Source organism: Dichotomopilus funicola, assembly GCF_033296635.1.
Source record: "Dichotomopilus funicola strain CBS 141.50 unplaced genomic scaffold C8A04scaffold_1, whole genome shotgun sequence".
Lineage (NCBI taxonomy): Eukaryota > Fungi > Ascomycota > Sordariomycetes > Sordariales > Chaetomiaceae > Dichotomopilus > Dichotomopilus funicola.
The window spans coordinates 14518-37205 of record NW_026944022.1 but is presented as its reverse complement, the minus strand read 5'-3'; the positions used below and the strand labels follow the sequence as shown (position 1 = coordinate 37205).

Sequence of the window (22688 nt, the reverse complement as noted above, 5' to 3'; positions counted from 1 at the left end):
AAACATACCGCGTCATGCTTTACGTTACACAAAAATTCGCTGCCCGAATTTTCAGGCCATGACAAGAACCCCACGGTAATTCCCGGAGCTCTCGCAGCTTGTGAACCTCAAATGATTTCGCGCCAATTTGATTGATTGTTTGACGACAACATTCAGTCAGTACTCCAACCAACCACCTACCGACGCCCGCCATGCCTGTCGCGCCGTCCCTCAGCCCGTTCGTCCTCCGGCGGCCCTGGCTTAAGCAGCTGCTGACCCCTCTTGCCGCGTGGTATGCCAATGCCGCCGGCTACCGTCAGATGGGTCTTAAGTGCGTTCCCCCCTGCGCCCGATGATAGTGGTGATGATGGTAGCGGTGGTGGTGGTGATGATGGTGATGGCGACGGTACTTCTGTGTTGTCGTGTCGCTGTGTGACCCAATTGCATTCCCATTGAATTAATTCTAACACACACTCTCACCACTAGGGCCGACGACCTGCTCTCCGAAGAGAACGAGGATGTGCTCAAGGCGATAAGCCGTCTGGACGCCAAGGAGAACTACGACCGCATCTACCGCATCCGCCGCGCGACACAACTCAGCCTGCAGCAAAAGATCCTGCCCAGGAACGAGTGGACCAAGCCCGAGGAGGACACGCCCTACCTGTCGCCCATCCTTGAGCAGGTCTACGCCGAGAACCAGGAGAGGGAAGCCCTCAACACCTTGACCGTCCTCAAGAAGCACTAAACGGGCTGTCAACTGGGACTGGGATTGGGCAGACCGGGTTGACGAACTGACGTCAAACCACGCCAATGATGGATGCATGGGAGAGATTTTCTTGTTAGATGATGGCGGGGCTGTACTTTACGAAAGGGGGGAAGGACAATCACGACTGTGGCTAGAGAGTCAAAATAGAGGTGTTTTGGGAGAGCAGGGCTTGCCGCCGATCTGGTTGATGTGTATATCCGTCACTGCCGTCCAGCATAGTAAATCCAAACTCATGGATGTTCAATATATGATCAATGTCACGGCTGTGATAATGCCAGGCTCATGGACGCAACTCGTGGTTGGACTGGGTAGTGAGCTTTTTGACTTCTTTTTTCAAGTTGCCTGTCAGCCAGTATAGTCTCAATTACCTGACCTGTTTGTGCCTCTGTTCATGTTCTCCCTCTCCTACTAAGTATGTTTAGTCTTAGATTTTAGGGCGAGGAAATATGAAACACAGCCGCCACCGCTCAAAATCGGTCAAAGTATATGAATGCATAGTTATCATTACTGCCCTGCGCCAAATCCAAAATCTCGTCCGATACAGAAAACCAAACGGACCCAAGCGATCTCCTATTATTCGTCGAGCCGTAAGCAGCGAACACTATCCTGCCATAAAAAACGACGAGCGCCATTTTAGAACATGTGTATCTTGCAATAATACCCTCCTTTCCCCGGGACATAGACTCAATCCCCAAACACAACACCGGACCATTGCTCTCCAACCATGCGTTATACCACGTACTGAATGAACGGAAGATTATCGAGGCGTCTCCAATTCCTTCCCGTAAAACACGCCTTTCCACCGTCGGGCCGACATACAGAAAGAAGAAGAACCACCAACAAGTTTGAATTTCATCCAGAACAGCTCGAATACAACGCTCGATGTCCACCCACTCTCGACCTCCGAGAGAAGTAAAAGAATACCAAAAAACCGTGGTGAATAACGGAATGAGAAGGCTAAAGAGACAGATACAAAGACAGACACCATTACCGCCGGAACCCCATCCAACGCCGATTGCCTTCCCTCAAAACGTCATGGAAAGCATGTATAATTTGGTGTGTGTATGCGTTTGTGTTTGTGCACATCATGGGCTGTCGTATAAGCCGTGAAAAGCGGGTAAACCAAAATGGGGGAACAGGAATTAGAGGGGGCGTGAAGACATAGCATCGCCAAGCAATCACTACACGTTCCCCCCCTTTTCTTCCGTGTCGATATGCCAAACAACATAGTTGGGGAGGCCGTAGACGCCATACCCGGCACGCTTGGCCATCTTGGCGAAGCCTTCTGTCTCGGCCTGGTTCTCGAAGGCGTAGCATGGGAAGTTGATCCCTGAATTGGCCGTGTTAGTTATTACGTGATTAACCCGGGAAGCTGGTCAGAGGGGTTTAACGCACCTGATCGGTGAACGTCGGCCTTGACGATGATGTTGACGCCGCCGACGCCGTCCAGCTCGATCTCCTCGTCCTTGTTGTTCCGCCAGTCACCCATCCGCGCCATGTAGGTGCGCCCGGTGTCGAATTCCTTGTAGCCTGCGCATGATCAGTCTCCGTCCAATTTCTGGCAGACCTTAGAGGGAGAGAGTGGGACGTACCTTCAACGAGAATGACGTCCTTTTTGAGGCCCGCAGCGAGCTTGAGCGCCTTGTCGGATTCCACCCAGGAGTTGTAATCGACTGCTCCATGGTTAGCTAGATGGTCCAAGTTTGAGAGAAAAGGCCACACTCACATCTCCCTTCAATATCGCGCCCGTCCTCGTAACGGTGGAACCAGATGTCTGTAACCCGTTAGCTCACTGCCCTCAAGATTTCGTCACCAAAGGGGTCATCCGTACTGGGAACGAGAACATCTCGATCATGGACAACGAAATCCTCAATGATCGATTCCGGGCTGTCTACAATATCCGCATCTCTCCAATACACCCACGAGTGATCGTGCTTCAGCGCCGTCGAGAGGAGGTAGTTCCGGGCTTTCCCCAGGGCCTTGCGCCTCGGGGCCTGGGCCTCATAGCCATGACGGTCCTTAACCTCCTGGCTGAGAGTGAAGCCAAAGTCCTTCTGTACGATCGTCGCGCTGCGGAAGGCAGTACCGTCGTCGCGCTTCTGGATACGGTCGAGCTCGGCAGCAAGCACGGCAACGGTGTCGTCGGTGGTGTCGCTGACGAGGAAGGCAAGATCGATGAGGTCGTGGGGGTAGGTCAGTTTCGCGACGAGCTCAAAGTACTTAGAGAGGTAGCGCGAGGCGTCCTTGAGCGGAGTGAGGAGGAGGACCCGCTCCTTGTTCTGCACGGCCTTGATTGTGGACTTGATGGGGTTCAGGTCAACGTATTGGATGGTTGACGAGTCGACTTCGAGCGGGGCATGGTGGTTGAAGATGACGGGGGTCGTGAGGTGGGAGGACCAGGCTGCTTGCTCGTTTGGCGTCATTTCCATGGGCGACTTAGACGGACCCCAGCAGTAGAAGCTGTCGACGGATATAATGTTAGCTACACACATCCCGCCCAACGCCGCTGGTAACAACGAAGAAAAATAAACTTAAGGGTGTCGGACCTCTGCACACGAGGTGTGGTGCTCCGGATGGTGCGCCATAGTAAAACTACTAGGCCGGTAAGACCGACGAGGAAAAGCAACCGCGATTTTGCGAGTAGCTTCCACAATCCCCGCGTAGGAGGTAAATTCGTTCTCGCGCCCTTCCAGTTTACGCCGCCCTTCGGGAACAGCATCTTCAATGTCTCTTGTCAGGTTGTATCCCCCTGTGGCAACACCACGCGCAGCAATTGCGCGGCGCCTGGCTTAGAGAGCCGTCCCCGTCTATTGTTTCCGGCCCCGTCCTTGTCTAACAAGCCGATCCGGGATGCCGTGTGGCAAAGGGTCGGTCCCGTTGTAAGGGGCGCACGCGGCGGGCTGGCCAAGTTTGGTGCGACGCTGGGGTGATGATATGGAAGGGTCGTCGGGCTCGGCGACGTTGGCTTGCCGATTCTAGGTCACAACTTGCTAGGCGTAGTGACAACCGCGAGAGGCGGGGTTCGTGGCTAGTTAGGCTCGTTGCGGGAATGGCGTCCGTCGTTAGCCAGGGCCAAAATACATGAGAAATATCAAACTATTGGGCGTGTGGGAGTGGACGATGGAAATTCAACATGTCGCCAAAGTGAACAGGAGCACCTCACAGAGATTAGCGTCGTCTCTTGGCGGGGGTGTGCCGGGATTTGGTGGGCTTTAACTCCCGTTTCTGGGGCCTGGAACTCAGCCACCGTTGCGGAATGGCACCTGCGGAGGTACCCTGAAGCAAACAATAACCGTCCCGGCAAATTTGGTGACAAAAACCTCCTTGCTTTTCTTTACACGACATACCTCGTAAACCTGTGGTCAATTTCCGTTTGGAGGCAATGGAGGGTTTCGACACCATATGCTATGTAGATATGGCCGCTTCTTTCGTTCCCGTATGGACTGGAACGGGATGCCCCAGCAGCGAAAAGCAGCAACTGTACTTCGTATCGCTCAAATTTGCCCCCCCTCCAGTTACGTCTACGTCCGTCGATTTGTGCAGACAATATTGAAGGCCCGATGTGTTTCAGATGATTCTCCGCGACAAATATCCCGCCGAACGGTTCCCCGTTTCCGTCCTTCCTCTTCAAGCTTTGCGCGTCTGCCATCTGGTCTCGATGTTCAAGAACCCCACAAAACAACCTTGCATCATGGAGCTTCCAGGTTGTCACCTTCCATACACTGCCAAGATTTATGCTCATCGGCCTCTGTATCTCGTCCCGGGGAAGCTAATAAGTTGCTCGCTGAGAGAAGACCCCGTTTTCGAATCAACGATTTTACCCGTTGGGTTCTGGACCTCAACACCCTGCGCTTTTCAACAGAGCCGGGATTCCAGAAGCATGCCGAGCTCAATCTTCCCGCCTCGGCCGCCTTGGCGTGAGATTCATTGACTTACTAACCCAATCGGGTACTAGTTCAAAGAAAATCGGAGCACTTTGTCGCCCGGAGCTAAATCACGTGATCTGGTGGAAGGAGCGCGATTGACATTTTGAAAAGCGCGCGTCTCACTGGTTGAGGAGATGCGGTCTCCTTTTTGGGTAATTAGTCAGGGAGCGTTTCCCGGCCGACTTGCGACAAAAGTAGTCTGGGTTCCCCGCCTTTGGCAGTTGGTTCTTCGCAATGTCTTCTTTCTCGTGAGATTGCCGCTAGAAGACACGGCGTTGCGCTTCACATTCGTTTTGAAGTGATCAACTGCCAGCGAGGACAAACCACCCGTCACAGAATCGCCTGTTTGGCATGTCGTGACCAATCTGGACATTGTTCCCGACTTGTTTTACTTCTCCGCCCCCTCCCTGGCTGGGACTACTATTGGCCTCGATACAGGAGACCCTTACCTGGCATTTTGCATCCGAACACATGGCATCACGCAGGTCTGCCAGGCTTGCGGCCGTGGCCACCAATGCCGCTGTAGTTGAGCTACCACCTCGGCCGGCTGTAATGGCTCGCAAGCGCAAAGCCCAGGTTTCTGCGCCGGAGGAGACCGCGAAGGCGCCCGTCACACCACGGAAGCGGCGGGTGAAGGCTGTCGAGGAAGCGCCCGATACACCTACACCTACCGCAGTCAATCTCATCGCAGAGCCCATAGAGACACAGAAGCCCAAACCCGCCGCGGTCGCTCGTCTGGCAGACCCAAACCGCACCAATGCGGTCCTCCGCTCGCCCAAGACATCCCGGGTCATCGCTCCGACCTCCGTCGAGCCGATCCGCTCCAAGCTAAGCAGCAGCAGAGATGTCAAGCCCGCCCCGACGGGCCCGACGAAGATCACCCCCACCATCACATCGTCCAACATCCTCGAGGAGGCCTGCGCCTACCTAATCAAGGTCGACGCGCGGATGAAGCCGCTCATCGACCAGCACCATTGCCGCATCTTCTCGCCCGCCGGCCTAGCCGAGCAGGTCGACCCGTTCGAGGCGCTGTGCAGCGGCATCATTTCGCAGCAGGTCAGCGGTGCCGCGGCCAAGTCCATCAAGGCCCGCTTCATCAACCTGTTCAACTCGCAGCTGGAGACTGATGCGCTGCCCGATGCCGAGGTGGTCGCTCCGCGTTTTCCGACTCCGGACCAGGTTGCGGTGACGTCGATTGAGACCTTGCGCACGGCGGGGCTTTCGCAGCGCAAAGCCGAATACCTCCAGGGTCTGTCCGAGAAGTTCGCCTCGGGCGAGCTGACCGCGCAGATGCTCGCCGATGCGCCGTATGAGGAGGTCTTTGAGAAGCTGATTGCCGTGCGCGGGCTGGGGAAATGGAGTGTTGAGATGTTTGCGTGTTTCGCGTTGAAACGGTTGGACGTCTTCTCGACTGGTGACTTGGGGGTGCAGCGTGGGATGGCGGCATTTGTTGGACGGGACGTGAGCAAGTTGAAGGCCAAGGGCGGCGGGAAGTGGAAGTATATGAGCGAGAAGGAGATGGAGGAGATCAGTGAACGGTTTCGGCCTTATCGGACGTTGTTTATGTGGTATATGTGGCGGGTTGAAGAGACGGATATTAGCACGATGGAGTAACTGAGATGAAAGACCGCGCGGGGAAGAGAGAGGGAGAGAGACAAAGACATGTCGGGTGGTCGGCTGGTGGACACTCCGTTGTACCGTGTCAAACAGTGGAACGCGGGTTGTGAGAATGGCCGTCTGGCCTGGTCTGTGTTTATAGATTCTGCTTGCGTCTGCATACCCGTCTGGGCCTGTGTGGTTGCGTTTGCGGTCTGTGCCTGTGTCCCTGTGTATCGACAACACAAGAACATCAGACGACGTGGATACATACTGTCTTTTGGGAAGCCGTTCCTTCTGTCCTAGGGACCGTTCCATACGTGTAATCGGCCATGATCTTACCCTGCCATGTATAGCTGTGACGCAGAAACATGCGCTGTCTCCATTGCCTGACGAATTCCAGCTGGAAACTTGTTGCAGTGGCGGTCGACAGGCGCACAGGCTGTGGCTTAGAGCTTGTTGTGGTACCAGAAAAACAAGCTTCCGGTCAATGCATCGTTCATCCCATGAGCCGACTCGCCTCAACTAAGCCAATTGCACGAACCAAACAGGCAAAGTTTTTGTTTCCGTTTATCCTGTTATTTTCATTTTCACACGCAACCTGGAACGGTGAGTCGTGACCCTGATAGTCGCTGATAGCGGCCCAGCCACCCAAACCACCCCTAGTTTAGATCGGTGACGAGCGCCAGTGTGGACGTTTCAAAGTGGGTGATCGATATTTGGCCTCCACCAAACACAGCGAAATGCGGCACTGTGCTCTGCGTGGGGTCGCTAGTCGACATGGAAAATACCTCTTTGACAACTCTTCCGAGCGAAGCTTTTACATGAGACACCCATAACACAGCTCCTTTTCAAACTTTCGACACAGAAAAGATTCTTTGAGAACGTGGGAGGCCTGCGAGTTGTGATCATCCTATCGAGTGGAAGGGGCCCGGTAACGAACAAGGAGCTGCGCGGTCCGACCTGGAGAGATATCACTGCCGCTCGCCGTTTCATAGGCAGTGTCGAACGTTACACTCGGAGAACAGCGCGCTGATCGCGCAGCAACGGCAACGTTATCCCTGCCGAGGGGGGGTGTGCAACCAGCGTGAACTTTCAACTGTGCAGCTTTGCTATTAAGGTTAATACACGTACTACGGAGTTTACGGTGAAGTTACTCCCACACACATTTGACGATGGAGAGGCGGTTAAATCAGTACCGATTTTGGTGATGGCGACTTCAGTGACATCTTGATTTCGAGTTTCTATACGTTTCCATGTGTACAAGTGGTAAGACTGATCTTGCCAGTGTGCACGGCTTGGCTTCAGGCCGGCCGGGTTGCGGAATAATACCCGGAGCTGGTAGATTCACCAGGAAGCCGCTGAAGTAAGTTACGGCGTATGGAGGTGGCTTCTAAATTGTTTCCCGAAGCCGTTACTCTTTTGATATGGACTCAAGCCCCGGAGGATCCTAGACTCAGCTACTCAACTCAAAAATATAAGACATTAGCTCGGGAAGCAATCACTATGGTAATAGATGTGAGGTTCACATGTCAATGAGCCCCAAGCTGTAGCTCTCGTATTAGGGAAGAGTTGACGCGGATTGGCATTCCGTAGGTTGCCTTCGCCGTGACGGACTTACCCAAACTGTTTATTAGACGGCATTGTGCGCCGGATGGCAAAGTGTCCTACCGGGTATGGATAAGGATGATGCAAACTCCCGAATCGACATTTGTGGTCGTCGAGATCTGGCGGTGTCTCGCTAGTAACGTTAAGAAGGGCCTGGGTTGACAGTAACGCCAGCAAGTCCTGGATGTATGTACCTTAAACAAAACACACCGGCAAGTGTGTTGACAGCTTCACCATCCTACGCCCGGCTCCTGGACCAAATTTGATCGAGATCAAGGTCTCGCAGTTTAGCGGCCGTGTCTGTTACTTTGGCAGGTCCCGGTGGATGGGAAAGGATCTCTGTGTCCCTATGTCTTGTACCTCCTGGTGTTTGCATATAATGGTGTCTACACGAGAGACTAATGGACGGTACCGACGGAGTTGCGTTAGGTTTTCTGTAAATGGGAGAAAGAAGAAGAAGTCAATTTTTCGCCCAAGTTCTACCATGCGCGGTAATGGGGCGTGCCGGCGGCGGTCGGCCTGTAAATGGGAGGGTTGCTACGGTTCGGCACATAGGTAATCGGCTTTTCTTCCACGGATTAACAGGCACCCAGGTTACCTTCATCCCATCGGAGGTCGGACCTGCCCAGGAAGGTAGGTACTCGAGGCTTGCGGTGTTGGAAACGGATATGATGTGCTGAATGGCATGCGGTAAAACGTGAGAGGTTTTGAGAACATGCTTGACAGCCGCCGGCCTCTCTTGCCTCACTAACGACGGCCGCAATGGGGGCGAATTTGACTACGAAGATCGAAGCCCACCAAGGTGGAGAGGACTTGGGATTCGCGTCGCGCTGGTTGGCCAATCACGAATGACGACGGACGGATCTTCGTATCGTTCGGTGTGTTGTGGTGCGTGGTCTGGCAAGTCTGGGTCAAAGCCGGGTTGTGTTGCTCGGTTTGTGTGGCCAGGCGGCGAAACATCATGAGGGAGCCCGCGTCTCCAATGCCTTCCCGACCTTCTTGGCTCCGTCCCGTGTCCAATTCTTTGTTTTTTGGCGACGTCATCCACGAAAAAGTCGGGCAGCGCTTGCTCGGGAACGGATGAACGAATGACATTTCCGGCTGCACGTGCTACGGAGCTTTGCAAAGGCGCGAACAAATACACTAACGTTAGCTGCATGGTTTGCGCAGCTCAGACAGCGCAACCGGGGAAAGAGTAAACAATCGCACAGCGCGTGGCTGGATGTCAGTTAGTGAAAAAAAAAAGGAATTGGTGAGCGGAGGCCTTTTTCTCGAAGTGGTAATCTTTTGCTTCCCCCGATCTTCCGATCTGTGCCTCGATCCTGAAAAATTCCAGGACGGACCGAGGAACCAGAGCCTCGCCCCATTTGGTCCAGCTTGACCAGCGGCGGCCAAGCAGCTAAAAAGCGCCATCGACGTCGCCGTGAGAGAATGGAGGGATGGCGCAGCCGAGCTGGGAAGTTGGAAGGAGCTCCAAGGGGAACCATGTTCATCCAAGAATTTGACCCACAGCAGTGACACTGTCCAGCAAGGATTCTCTGCTAGAGCCACTCCTCTCATCTCGCCAACTTAAAAATCCATGCACATCGTCGTGGGATGAGATAACACGAATTGCCGTCTCGTTCTGGGGAATAAGGTAACGGCACATAGAAGACGCCGTAGTTGGGGGCGAGAAATATGAGCAAACCGACGGAGAAACGCTTGATCCAAAAGCTTCGCGCCATGGGTGTCCCATCGCCAGTGTCAACACACTCAACTTGGCAGCGCGGTCCAGCCCCTGAAACGCTGAGACAATCTTCCGGGGAGGCACCAAGACGTGGCCAACCGCGCTCATCGGCGGCCCCTTGTTCCTGCAGGGGGGGTGCCCGGATGAAGGCGGGTCCAACTTGCAAGATTCGAGCCCCAATTCCCCCTTCCTGGCAGGTTTCTGTGTTTTCTGCCCCCTTTGGCCGGAACGTTTTCTTTGAAGACACGCCTGTTTCCTTCCTTCCCGTGCCGCACCAACTTCTTCCTCCTCTCGCTAGCTTTTTTGCTTCACCACACTCGTTAATAACTTTCCCGTGGAAGAAGAGGTCCTTTTACGACCACTCGCCCATTTATCTTTCTCGCACTCTCTATCCAGCTTTGGAACCTCTTGACTTTTCCGCTTCATCCGTGCCAAGGTCATTCCTCTTAACCTCAAATAATTCAGAAAAGGTACGTGGACGAGAGCAGAAGTCAGTTCTCTTGCGCAGATTTGGTTTGGGTGGAAAGTGTATGCACGAAACCAGAAGCCACAACAGCGCGCCGTCTACGCTTGATGCTTCTCCACGAGACGCGAATCGCCGGTTTCAGCCCTCCACACGAATCAAGTCTCGCTGTAACCCGGCCCATCACACCTTCCTACGAGCTACGCTTGGCCATGGAGACGCTCCAACCTGGGAGCCGGACTTGGACGACAGGCGGGAGGCGGAGATTCTTCGGGGCTTCGGGACAGCAGCAGGTTGCTCTTGCCTACCACGTCGCGGTCCGGATCGCGTGGATTCCCCGGACATTGCACATTCGACCAACTCGGAGGGAATGAGATACCTGCACTCGCCATTTCCGCAATTGCATCACAACACTTCGTCTTCTACTTGACCTTGTTTTCGCTTCGTTTGATCCACCAACGCCCGGCATTGGATTACGGCGGGAGTCACGGGGAATTTTGCATTAGGAACTAACGGTGACGAACAACAGACTTCTTCAAAATGCTTGTTAAGAATCTTCTTCCCGCCTTTGCGGCGATCGGCTCTGCCGCTGGTGAGTGCCATTTTTCTTTTCAACGTTGGGTCCGAAACAAGCAGCTGACGTGACATGTTTAGCCCAAGCCGGTGTCTGCAAGGGTACCACCGTCAACAGCCAAGCCGATGCGAGCCAGCTGGCGAGCTGCAGGACCATCAAGGGTAACCTGATTGTCGGCCCTCAGAGCGGCGCTGCCATCGATATCTCGGGTCCGGAGCAAATCACTGGCGACTTCCGTGTTGAGGACAACGGCCAAATCACGACCCTGACGAGCACCAGCCTTCAGTCCGTTGGCGGTCAATTCAGGCTCAACAACGTGACCGGGCTCAACACGGTCGACCTCGGCAAGCTCACCACTGTCCAGTCGATTTACTGGGTGGCGGCTACTCGGCTGGACACCCTCACTCTCGGCCCATTGACCAAGGCTGAGACCATTCGCATCAGCGACACTTTCCTCAACACGCTGGACGGCTTCGCTCTCAAGTCTGTTGGCAGCTTCAAGATCGACAACAACCGCCGCCTGCAGAAGTACACCTCGCAGCTCACGGACTTGTCTGATGAGCTCGTCATCCAGGCCAACGGTATTGACCTTGAGGTCGACCTCTCCAACCTCAACTGGATCGCCAACATGGCCATTGCCAACGTCACCAAGTTCTCGGTGCCTTCGCTCCAGGTGGTCAACGGCTCGGCCAAGTTCGACTCCAACTACTTCACCAGCTTCAGCGCCCCCAACCTCACCAAGACCGAGACTGGTGACATCTCGTTCGTCGGCAACGGTTTCCTCAAGAACATGACCTTCCCCAAGCTTACCCAGATTGCCGGTGGTCTCCTCATCGCCAACAACACCGGTCTTGACCGTATTACTTTCTTCCCCAAGCTTCAGAAGATCAGCGGTGCTGTCAAGCTCCGTGGTAACTTCACTGAGTACGTTGTTCCGCATCTAATTGTCAAGTTCCCAATAGCGTGCCGCATATTAACAACCTCGTAGGATCCAGTTCCCGTCGCTCAACAACGTCAAGGGTGCTTTTGACGTCTCTTCGACCGCCAACATCCGCAAGTCCTGCGACAAGCTCTCTGAGTCTGCTCCGCGCAGCCAGGGCGGCAACGGCGACATTGAGGGTGTCTTCTCCTGCACCGCCGACAACAAGCAGGCCAACGACGACACCGACGGCTCCACTTCCGACTCGGGCAACGTTGACGGCACTGACGGCAGCACCGACGGTGAGAACAGCGCCTCGGGCGTTGTCCTCAACGCCGCGCTCTTCGGCCTTGTCGCTGTCGCTGGTCTGGCTTCGGCTCTCTAAGGGATGGGATACCACGATTGTCAAATTTGGGAAACCTGGCGTTTTACTTGGGTCGGACAATGCGAGCTTTTCTCTCTGTCTCTCTATGCGGCCCCGTGCACGATCGGCTCGTCACCTTGTTACCTCAACCCTGTCTTTTTCCTTTTTGAAAGTGGACTGTCTCGAGTTTTTTGCTGGCTCGCCGCTCTTTTTTTGATGCTCCGCGCTTCACCGGCCCTCGACATCCAATACCCGTCGTCATACATACTGCACCGCTAGACTTAATATCTCGATAGAGACGCTGGATTTGTTGATTTGGCTTTGGTCATCCCTCCTTATTACTTTTCAGGGCTCTCCATGTGACAGGCGATATCGTTTCTCCAGCTTTGCGGGAGCGCGTTCATGATACGGGGTATGACGACTAGCAGTGCATGTTTGTTTGGGCAGGTTTATTTGGAAACCCGGCCTCGGCGATGATGAGAAGAGTAACAGCTTTGTTAGGCCTGAGTGGTTTGGACAATGGGGGGACAGAAAAGGGCATGCATCTATGGCTATGGGAAAACGGAAACGGCCAAGAGAGTAATGATGTTGCCGGGCCGGTTGGAGGCAGAGGAAGGAAGGCGTGTCGAGCCGAGTTGGGTCGAGTCAGGGGATGGTAATCATCAACGTTGGGTCTGTGGACTTGGGGGTGTGTCTGGTTGTTTATTTTGCTTTGTATGAAGTTTCTTAGAAATTGTAATAACTGGGTCTGCTTTTCTGAATGGTTGTGTGCCGTGTCTGTGGGATGATTACTGTGTCAATGTCTGGCTAATACGAGGTAGTCGACGAGTTTCGAAGTGTCTGGATTCCGACTTATTCGACCTTGTATGGGGTGTGAGGTTCGTATTAGTTATGCTTGTCGTATTGTAAATCATTAGATCACGGCATATTCGTATTTATGCACCATTCGACGCTGCGGATACGGGTTCGTTTGCTGCTGCTGGGCCTGCGCTGCATTTACTGGTGGATCGGTCTCGAGTTTCAGTAACTAACTAATTGGGTTTTAGCTAGCTAGTAGAGTGCGTCAATTTATTTCCTCGAAAGTTGACTCTATCGCCCTGCTGCAGCGACTCGCTCATGGTTACAAGTTTACTAGATGTTAAAGCGGGCTGGTTGTTGAGATGACGAAAATAATGTCCAAGCCGTGCAGCAGCCCCACTGTATTACAGCGCCCCGACGGCTCCTGCAATAGGTATGGGCCATGTGTTACGGTAGACCAATTTCTAGCAAGCGTCTAGAGCGATTGAAATCGAACTTGAAGTTGAACATCCATATCCGTGGTTCGTTACTTGCCACTGGCTAGGTTTCCCCTTTTAGCTACCTAGTATGAAAGGCATCAAGTCTCAGCCCCGTCCTTGGCGTCAACCGAGTTTATCGACGCCACCAGTAATAACAAACGGTAAACGTCGAAATCTACTCGTCGACTGGAACGTTCACCTCGTCAACGGACGGTCAAGGAGTGGATCAACCGACTGCCGGCTCTACCCAGTCCGCTGGTTTCCTGGACCTATCCCACAAGATACAAGCAAGTCCACATCAGGCACTCGTATCATAAGAAGTTTACTTCAAGGACGGTGGCCTTCGATAGGTAGGACCCAAGCATACTCAGAAATCATACCTACCCCCATCGACGATCTCGTCCCATTTTATTCATTAACTCATTCTTTTGCTCTCCGCCCAGCACACCTCCCAGTCAAGCTGGCTAGCAAGCTATTACCCATCGTAAATCCCCTCTTCAAACTTCTCCTCGTCATAGAACCGCGCAACAATAGTGTTGCCGTTGAAGACTCTACCCTCAAGCGCGTTGACGGCCTGAAGGAGTTGATCAAGTTAGCAGGGTCCACCACCTCACCTCATATCCATCCAGCAACTAATGGAACAGTACGGAGTGAAAAGGGGTGGAAAAAAAGGAAAAACTCACCCTCAAAGCCGAAACAGCCTCCACAAACCGAATCAGCACCCTCCGCCCTTCAATATCCACCACCAACCTCTCCACCCTCCCATACCGCTCGCCACACTCCTCTCCAATCTCCTGACCCAGCCCGGCATCCTCGACTTCCGCCTCCAGATCTGGCATGTTGTCCAGCATGTGGTCCAGCACGATGACCACAGACGTGGGACCGAATTTGCCATTCCCACTCGAGCCACTCTCAGAAGCAGCAGCGTTAGACTGAGAATGAGCTTGGGATTTGCTCTTCGGCGCGATAACCCGCCCCCTAGCACCACCCCCCGACACAAACCCGCCGCCTTCTGCGTCGGGGCGACGCTTGCGCTTCTCGACTTGCACACGTAGCGCGGTGGTGATACCTGTCGAGGAAGCGCCGAGGCCGGAGCCTTTGGTCCAGCCGTACTTGGCCATGAGGCGCTGGGCGAAACCTTGTTGGCCTGGGCGGGAAGAGGGACCTTCGGCAGTTTCGGGGGTGGGGTTGCTGGTGGTGTTCACGTCGATGTCCATTGCGTCGTTGTCGTTGTCGTTGTCGGGGCCGAGGTGGAGGGGTTGGGTGTAGCGGATGGGGGCACGGGAGATGGTGGAGGTGTCTCCGTCGGTGGGTGGTGGTGGGGGTGGTTGTGCCATGCCTGATAGCGCGAGTCGTCTGGCATAGGCGTCGTCGCCGGTTGCGTCGTCTGGGACAGCGGCAGCCGCAGCACGGGGTGGAGACATGGGCGGTGGTGCAAAGTTGAAGGATGCTGGAGGCGCGAACTGGTCTGTGGGTGTGTTAGTGGCCAATCTCACAACGGGAGAAAGAAAAAGAAAATAAAGAAATGAAAACACATACTCCCCAAATCCCTCCCACTCCCCTCCTCCCCATCACTCCCACTCCTCCCACGAACCCCCCCTTCCCTCTCACCCTCATCATCCTCCTCCCTCCACCGTCTCGCATACAACACCCCCCTCCACTCCCTCACCTCCCTGACCCGTTCTTCACTCCTCAAATACTCCTCCACATTCGTCGGTCTTGCAGGGTCATACAACTCATCCCAGTCTGTCTCACGCGCATAACCCCCTTCACTCTTACGGTTCTTCTTGTTCTTGTTCCGTCGACCGCCGCGCTGGCGTTTCTCTGCGGCGTTGGCGGCTGTTGCGGCTGCGTAGTCGTTGTCGTCGTCGGCGGCCCAGTCCGCGAGGGTGGCGCGGGGTTGGGGGATGGGTGCTGGTGGGGGGTCGTCTGTGGGTGGTGGTGCTGCTGGTGGGATTGATGTTGTTGTGCCTGTTCCTGTGGATGGGATGGAAGCGGCAGAGGGGGGCTTGGGGAAGGCGGGTTTTGGTTTGGCGGAAGGTTTGGTGAGCTGGGGACGGCGGATGGGCTGGAAGCGAAGGGCTGGTGGGTCAATTGTTAGAATATCATTTCGGAGAAATCAACGAACACGGCCATAAACTAGGTACAAAGCAATTACATACCCGGATCAATGGCCTTCCTAGCCGGCACATCGCTCTTGTCGTCCTTGAAACGCACCGGGTCGCGCGAGATGGAAGCCGAGCCGTCGGCGTCGAGCAGGTTGGCGTACAGCGACATGCCCGAGCGGGCGGGCGGTTGTGGAGGTGGTGCCGCCATGTTGTGCGGTGTCTGGGGAATTTGTGACGTCTCGTTGTGAAAGACGACCAGAAGACCCCAACTTTGGTGTTGAAAGTTCAAGATTGACTTCAGCCTTGCGCGCAAGGCCGGAGGTCGCTGTGGGCCCCTAGAGGTGCTGTAATACAGTGGGGCTGCTGCATGACTTAAACACCATTCCGTCATCTCATCCACTAACGTTAAGGTACCTAACTCCAACATCCGGTTAATATGTCACTATGAGCGAGTCCCTTCGGCAAGGTGACTAGAATTAGCTTGCGAGGACAGAGATTGACAAAGCTCACGAGTTGGTTAATATCCTTACACTCGACTGGTTGAAATTGAAATTCACTTGACAACATGGGCAGGGTTGAAACAAGGGCCCTTCATACTTGAGTCGGAAATGGACCTGCAACTAGTGGCAGGTAATAAACCGCAGAGATGGATGCTCAACTTCAAGTTCGATTCCAATCGCTCCAGACGCCTGCTAGAAATAACTACCGTAACACATGGCCCATATTATAGTAAGACTATTTCCCGTCCCAGGCCGTCCTGTTGACAACCTGCCCCAATACTTCCCTTAAAATAACCCCTAATAGGTAGTTAGTACTTCCTCTCCTTAGGCAATTTCTTCCCCTCCAAAACCTCCACATCCTTCCTCTCATAATAATGCCCCCCAAACTCCGTCAACCACCTCGCCTCAACCGGTATCACCGACCGTACATACTCCCGCGACGTGACCACCAACTCATGGTAAATAATCACCTTCGGCGGGGGGTCCATCGATTTCACCACACTGCTCGGATGCACATACACCGTCATGTTGTTCTTCAGCGTGCGGTACCCGTCCCCGCCGCGGTTGAGACGCGCTGCGTTGAGGAAGAAGGCGGATGTTATAGCGCGCAGGATGGGTTGCATGTTGGCGATGCCGCCGCAGGAGGAGAGGGTTACACCCCCCCCGCCGTCGGGGTTGCCGTTGGCGACTACGCCGTCGACTAGTACGCGATCGCAGAGTTTGGCTAGTTGATCACGTACGTCACGGGCGCGGGTGAGGGAGCGTTGGGTGAGGAAGTTTTCTTTGGCCCAGATCGGGGAGTAGTCCGCCTCGACCCACTGGTTGTAGACATTCAGCAGCGTGATATGGTCGCCGCCGTCTTTGACAGTGAACCGGGCGCGGGCGCTGTCAGCGTGGACTTTCTTGTCCTTGGGGCGGAAGAATAAAGTCGCGACCTCTCCCAGCATGGATACCACCGTCAACACTTCCTCGACACAGCCTTCCTGCGTCGCGGCGATGAGGGCTTTGGCGAGCATGGGCTCGGCGGGAAACTCGCCCATTTGGCGCCCGACGCGGGTGAGTGCGCCGGAGGAGTTGAGGGCGCCCAGGGCGTAGAGCATGTTGAGGGATTTGATGAGGAGTTCGGTGGGCGGGGGGTCGAGGAAGTCGAAGCCGAGGAGGTCGTCGATGCCCAGGGCTTTGAGCTGGAGGACGACGGCGGAGAGGGAGGTGCGTTGGATTTCGGGGGTGGGGGACTCGTCCATTTCGGAGAGGTAGGCGAATTTGGTGTAGAGCCGGAAGCATTTACCAGGTCGGACACGGCCGGCGCGGCCCATACGTTGGTTGGCGGCTGCGCGGGAGCATGGGACTACGGCGAGGGTGGATTGGCCTGTGGTGCCGACGGGGCTGAAGGTGTTTTCTTTGACGTAGCCGCAGTCGATGACGTAGACGATACCGTCGATGGTTAGGGATGTCTCGGCGATGTTGGTCGAGAAGACGACCTTGCGGGCGTTGGGGGGTGTCGGCTCGAAGATCTTGGCTTGGAGTTCGGAGGGCATGTTGGCGTAGATGGGGAGCGCGATGATCTCGGGCACGCGGCTGCCCAGCTTGCGCTTGATCTCTTCGACGCGCTCGCAGGCCTTGTCAATTTCCTCTTGGCCTGTTAAGAACACGAGGATCCCGCCCTCGGGCTGCGTCGCGTGGATCTGGAACACCGTGACCAGGCTCGCTTCGAGGTAGTTGCTTTCGGGCGCCGACGTGTAGTAGGTATCGACCGGGTGCACGCGGCCGGGCACGTTGAAGATGGGCGCGTCGTCAAAGTAGGCGCTGAATTTCTCCGCGTTCAGCGTGGCGGACGAGATGACGAGCTTGAGTTCCGGCCGCGCGCGCGTCAGGTCCTTGATGAGCGCCAACAAGATATCCGTGTGCACCGTCCGCTCGTGGGCCTCGTCAATCATGATGGCCGAGTAGCCCTCGAGGGTGGGCGAGGTCACCATCTCGCGCAGCAGCATGCCATCTGTCATGTACTTGAGAATGGTCTTGTCGCTGGTGCAGTCCTCGAACCGGATCGAGTAGCCGACCTCGTGGCCGACGCGCACGCCCATCTCATCCGCCACACGCGCGGCCACGCTCATGGCGGCTACTCGACGCGGCTGTGTGCAGGCGATCTTCATGCCGTCGTTGGTGAAGCCGGCCTCGTGCAGGTACTGCGGGATCTGTGTTGTTTTGCCGGACCCCGTCTCACCCACCAGGATCATCACCTGATACTCCTTCATCGCGTCCAGGAACGCATCCCGGTAGGCATACACCGGTAGACTCTTCCGGACCTCCTGTATCGTCTTCTGCGCCTTCTCCGCCGCATCAATCTTGTCCTTCAAAATCCTCTGCTCCTGCGATAGCCCATCACTAGGCTGCGCATACTTGGCCGCATCCCGCACGAACGTAATAGCATCTTCATCCAACAAAAAATCATACTCCCCCTCCTCCTGGTCCCGCTCGCGGCTCTGTATCTGCGCCTTGGCTTTCACCGTCTGTTCCCGCTCCCACTCCTCATACTCGGTAACATGCTTCTCATTCCCGTACATATCCCGCTCCACATGCCGCTTATACAGCGCATCCTCCTTACTCTTCCCATCCGCCCCACCGCCGTATTGATCCGGCAGCCGGTACCCGTCCTGGTAATCGTCGATATGCGCGCGCTCCTCAGCCAAGCGCAGGATCTCGCGGTTCTTGGCGAACTCGGCCTTTTCGCGCTCTGACAGGCGCACGCCCGAGCGCAATTCAGCCGTTTCCTCGGCGACTTGTTTGCGGAGGAGGGCCAGCCGCTCGGTCTCGCGCTTGGCGAGGTATTGCTGGCGGGACTTGAGGCGTAGGTCGGACATTTTGTTGGCCGTGTCGTCGGCGGTGGCATCGTGGGTGCGGGTGCTGCGCTTGGAGCTGTCGGGTGCGCGTCGTGGTGGTGGTGGTGATCGGGAGCGTCGGTCTTGTCGTGGGGATGCGTCGCCGTCATGTCGTCTGCTTTTGTGTCGGCGTGGTGACCGGGAACGGTTGTGGGATCGATCGCGTTTTCGATCCCGCCTGTCTCTGTCTCTGTCTCGGTCTCTGTCTCGGTCGTCTCTTCGTCGGTCTCGTCGGTCGTCCTTGGATGATGGCGCCGGCGCCGGCTCATCGTCCATTGGAACGAATGCGTATCGCTTCGACATGGTGCCGGCGCTCGAGTGATTCGGAACCGGGAGGTGATTTTGTGGTTGCCGTGCCGTCGGCGAGTGGGAATGATGGGGGTCGGACAGCACATCGCGAAGTGACCGTGCTCATGCCTGCCGAATTCTTATCTTATCGCCCCACCACGGGCTTCGGAGGAGTACTTTGTACTTTGTAATTACAGAATCTCATCCTTGAATTGAAGCTCCGAAAATTACACAGACCGGAGCTCGAAATTGACACCTCGTATCTTCCTCTTTCATCGCACAGGCGAATTTATTAGATGCTAATAATATGACAGCTTTGGGTTATGAATTGGTCTTCTACCTGGAGACTTTGACTTCATATTTCTTAAAAAATAGCTCCCTGTCAGGGACATGTCTCACGTGGTCTCGTTAAGTTATGCATCCGTGCTGAAGCTCTTCCCCTTACGATCCACCTCACACATGGCAACCTGCAGCCATTCTGCATGTACTGTAAACAACATTGTAAACTACATCAAGTCTTCTAGTATTGGCCAGTTTTACTAGTTTTATACTCCTGAAACCAAAGCCCTTGAACACTTCTCACACAATTGCTCCCCCACGCCCTGACAGCAGCACCCGAGCGCGGGATGTAACATGGGCCTTGTGTTCCAAGCATGTGTTGGGACTGGGAGTGTCAGACCCACCTCCGTCTCGGGACAAGCGCGGATGGTGCGATCCGGATCCCGGCCATTTTCCAGTTTCAGTCGCGACGGCCACGGCACTCGGTTTGGCTGCCGGTTCCCGGATCTCGGTTGTGAAGGCATATCAATTGAGATGAACGGAGGTTATTTTTGATCTCGATTTCTCTCTCTCCCTCTCTCCCTCATATAGTTCTTTCGCCTTTTTGAATATTATACAACACTCAGATTCATTCTTGTACATACGCGCCGGCTCCACGTGGCCTGTGAGACAGACAGACAGATTGTCGCGATACCCTCACATATTCAATTCATAAAAACCCTCTCATTGGATTCACTCAACATGGCCACCGGCCTCACCCTCCAATCCTCCATCCGGGGCGCCCCCGACGCAACGGCCATCATCATCCCCGGGTCGCCCGCCCTGACCGTCACCTACAAGGACCTCGTGGCCGAGACGACGTCGTTCCAGCAGAAGCTCGCAGCGCTCGGCATCGCCCACGGAGCTGCCGTGTCCATCGCCACCGTCAACTCGTACGAGTTCATCGTCTCCTTCCTGGCCGCCTCATGGCAACGCGCCATCGCTGCCCCGCTCAACCCGGCCTACAAGCAGGATGAGTTCGAGTTCTACATCGACGACGTCAAGTCCGCCATCGTCCTCGTGCCCCGCGGCGCCTACCAGAACGCCTCCCCCGCCGTGAAAGCCGCCCAGAAGTTCAACGCTGCCATCGCCGAGTGCTACTGGGACGCCACCAAGCACGAAGTCGCTCTCGACATCAAGGAACGCGGCCAGCTCCAAGGCAAACCCCAACAACCCGTCCTCACCCCCCAACCCGACGACACCGCTCTCATCCTCCACACCAGCGGCACCACCTCGCGCCCCAAAGTCGTCCCCCTCTCCCACCGCAACCTCACCCGCACCATGCACAACATCCAACAAACCTACCAACTCACCCCATCCGACCGCACCATGCTCGTCATGCCGCTCTTCCACGTCCACGGCCTCCTCTGCGGCCTCCTCGCCCCTTTCCTCTCCGGCGGCTCCATGGTCGTGCCCCCCAAATTCTCCGCCTCCGACTTCTGGCGCGACTTCACCCTCCACCGCGCCAACTGGTACACCGCCGTGCCCACAATCCACCAAATCCTCCTCAAAAACCCCACCCCATCCCCCGTCCCCCCAATCCGCTTCATCCGCTCCTGCTCCTCCCCCCTATCCCCCACCGTCTTCCACGCCCTCGAACAAACCTACAACGCCCCCGTCCTCGAAGCCTACGCCATGACCGAAGCCGCCCACCAAATGACCTCCAACCCGCTCCCCTCCGTCGGTCCCCGCAAGCCAGGAACCGTCGGTCTCGGCCAAGGCGTGGAAGTCGTCATCCTCTCCGAAACCGGCGACCCGGTGGCCCCGGGAGCCGAAGGCGAAATCTGCATCCGTGGAGAGAACGTCACAAGCGGGTATCTGAACAATGACGCTGCCAATGCCTCGGCGTTTGTGGCAAAGGAAAAGGGCGGGTATTTCCGCACGGGGGACCAGGGAAGGAAGGATGAAGACGGGTATGTGGTGATTACGGGGAGGATTAAGGAGTTGATTAATAAGGGCGGGGAGAAGATTAGTCCGATTGAGTTGGATAATGTGCTGGCGAGGCATCCCGGGGTGGCGGAGGCGGTGAGCTTTGCGGTGCCGGATGAGATGTTTGGGCAGGAGATTGGGGTTGCTGTTGTGAGGAAGGGGGGGGTGGGGACGTTGGGGGAGGAGGAGTTGAGGAAGTGGGTGGGGGAGAAGTTGGCGCGGTTTAAGGTGCCGAAGAAGGTAAGTCGTCTTTTTTTGGGGGGGGGGGAGGGGGGGGTGTTTACTCTCGGGGAATATAGTAGCTAACCTTGGTTGTTAGGTGTACTTCACCGACGTCATGCCCAAGACGGCCACGGGCAAGATTCAGCGGCGCATTGTCGCCGAGACTATGCTCAAGCAGGAGGGCAAGGCCAAGTTGTAAAGGCCCAAAGTTGAGGTGACATATACAGAGGATATGTAAAGAGAAAGAAAGGGTGGAAAATAATGGGCATCTTGGTACATAAACCGTCGTATCAGGGTACAGATTTTGTTATCATTCAGCATATCAGCTATATAGTACAGCAGCGAGAGAGATTGAGTAGAGAAAATGTACTTGAGTTCATAAGTAGCAGCATGTTCCATACCCACCTATTCTTTAGAGATGGTAATGATTACTGAAACCTGATAGTGAGTTGCTCTGATATTTCGTCACGTTCACCGAACTAGCTACATGTGAAACGCCATTAAAACGACCTTGTAAAACACCAATGAGGATAAAAATAATAAGAATACAAGAATACAACCACCCCAACCCCACCTCACCTGGCTACTACTTAGACAGCCCTACCGTCTCGGTCCGCACCCGAACACCTGCCCGCCATTGCCACGCATGACAGGGAAAGTGCCGAGGGAAAAGTAACACATGGCACCCCAACTAGCGGGGTCCATGTTTCTTGCGACAGACAGAGACAGACAGCAGACAGACACGTGGTTCGCCTCAGACATACACAGTAAGAGATAGAGAGAGACAGAGGAAGGGAAGAATGTCAGTCAGCCCTGGATTCTTCGATTCGTTCTGGGTATATCGAGGAATAGCCAACCAGAGGGACTTGGACTTGGTCAGGTAGAACGAGTCAGTTGGTGGTAGCCAGTCCAACTCACTGTATTCCCCCCCTCTCTAGAAATACCCCTCGAGAAACAAGCTTCTCCCCGGCTTCGACGGGCGGTGGGTATGCCATTGCGAGCACCGCGACAGCCACGTTCTCGTAGAGATAGGTCACAACCGCCATCTCAACCTAGACCATTTCACACTGCGAGGGAGAGACCATCAGGAACATGGGTAGTATGCTCTTTTTGCCTGCCTAGATCGAAGAAGGTCAAATCCAGCAGCGTGGGTAGGTAAGGTAAATAATCAAAAGACAAAGAAAAAAAGTAAAAGCAGAGATGCGCAAAGGCAAAGATGTAGCAGAAAGCAGAAAAACAGAAAACA

At 55.1% G+C, this 22688-nt stretch overlaps 6 protein-coding genes across 6 annotated transcripts; 4 read left to right on the top strand and 2 right to left on the bottom strand.

Moving 5' to 3' along the window:
* Window positions 1-191: 191 nt before the first annotated feature.
* On the top strand, window positions 192-724 carry C8A04DRAFT_23741 (cytochrome b-c1 complex subunit 7; the record flags this gene model as incomplete). Its single annotated transcript, XM_062778779.1, has 2 exons — window positions 192-310; window positions 466-724. The coding sequence occupies 2 exons, from the start codon at window positions 192-194 to the stop codon at window positions 722-724; spliced, it is 378 nt and encodes a 125-aa protein (XP_062641321.1).
* Window positions 725-1926: 1202 nt separating this feature from the next.
* On the bottom strand, window positions 1927-3464 carry C8A04DRAFT_33524 (Anp1-domain-containing protein; the record flags this gene model as incomplete). Its single annotated transcript, XM_062782493.1, has 6 exons — window positions 1927-2075; window positions 2141-2275; window positions 2338-2418; window positions 2472-2519; window positions 2577-3205; window positions 3292-3464. The coding sequence occupies 6 exons, from the start codon at window positions 3462-3464 to the stop codon at window positions 1927-1929; spliced, it is 1215 nt and encodes a 404-aa protein (XP_062641320.1).
* Window positions 3465-5142: 1678 nt separating this feature from the next.
* On the top strand, window positions 5143-6285 carry C8A04DRAFT_8634 (DNA glycosylase; the record flags this gene model as incomplete). Its single annotated transcript, XM_062785185.1, has 1 exon — window positions 5143-6285. One exon carries the CDS (start codon window positions 5143-5145, stop codon window positions 6283-6285), a length of 1143 nt encoding a protein of 380 aa, XP_062641319.1.
* Window positions 6286-10604: 4319 nt separating this feature from the next.
* On the top strand, window positions 10605-11942 carry C8A04DRAFT_23738 (uncharacterized protein; the record flags this gene model as incomplete). Its single annotated transcript, XM_062778778.1, has 3 exons — window positions 10605-10656; window positions 10719-11562; window positions 11627-11942. The coding sequence occupies 3 exons, from the start codon at window positions 10605-10607 to the stop codon at window positions 11940-11942; spliced, it is 1212 nt and encodes a 403-aa protein (XP_062641318.1).
* A 1731-nt stretch (window positions 11943-13673) lies between these two features.
* C8A04DRAFT_8661 (putative mRNA splicing factor) lies at window positions 13674-18988 on the bottom strand (the record flags this gene model as incomplete). The annotated part of the gene is made up of 5 exons (XM_062785197.1): window positions 13674-13772; window positions 13882-14666; window positions 14774-15280; window positions 15361-15575; window positions 16122-18988. 5 exons carry the CDS (start codon window positions 18986-18988, stop codon window positions 13674-13676), a joined length of 4473 nt encoding a protein of 1490 aa, XP_062641317.1.
* A 1005-nt stretch (window positions 18989-19993) lies between these two features.
* On the top strand, window positions 19994-21641 carry C8A04DRAFT_33521 (uncharacterized protein; the record flags this gene model as incomplete). Its single annotated transcript, XM_062782492.1, has 2 exons — window positions 19994-21460; window positions 21540-21641. The coding sequence occupies 2 exons, from the start codon at window positions 19994-19996 to the stop codon at window positions 21639-21641; spliced, it is 1569 nt and encodes a 522-aa protein (XP_062641316.1).
* Window positions 21642-22688: the final 1047 nt, after the last annotated feature.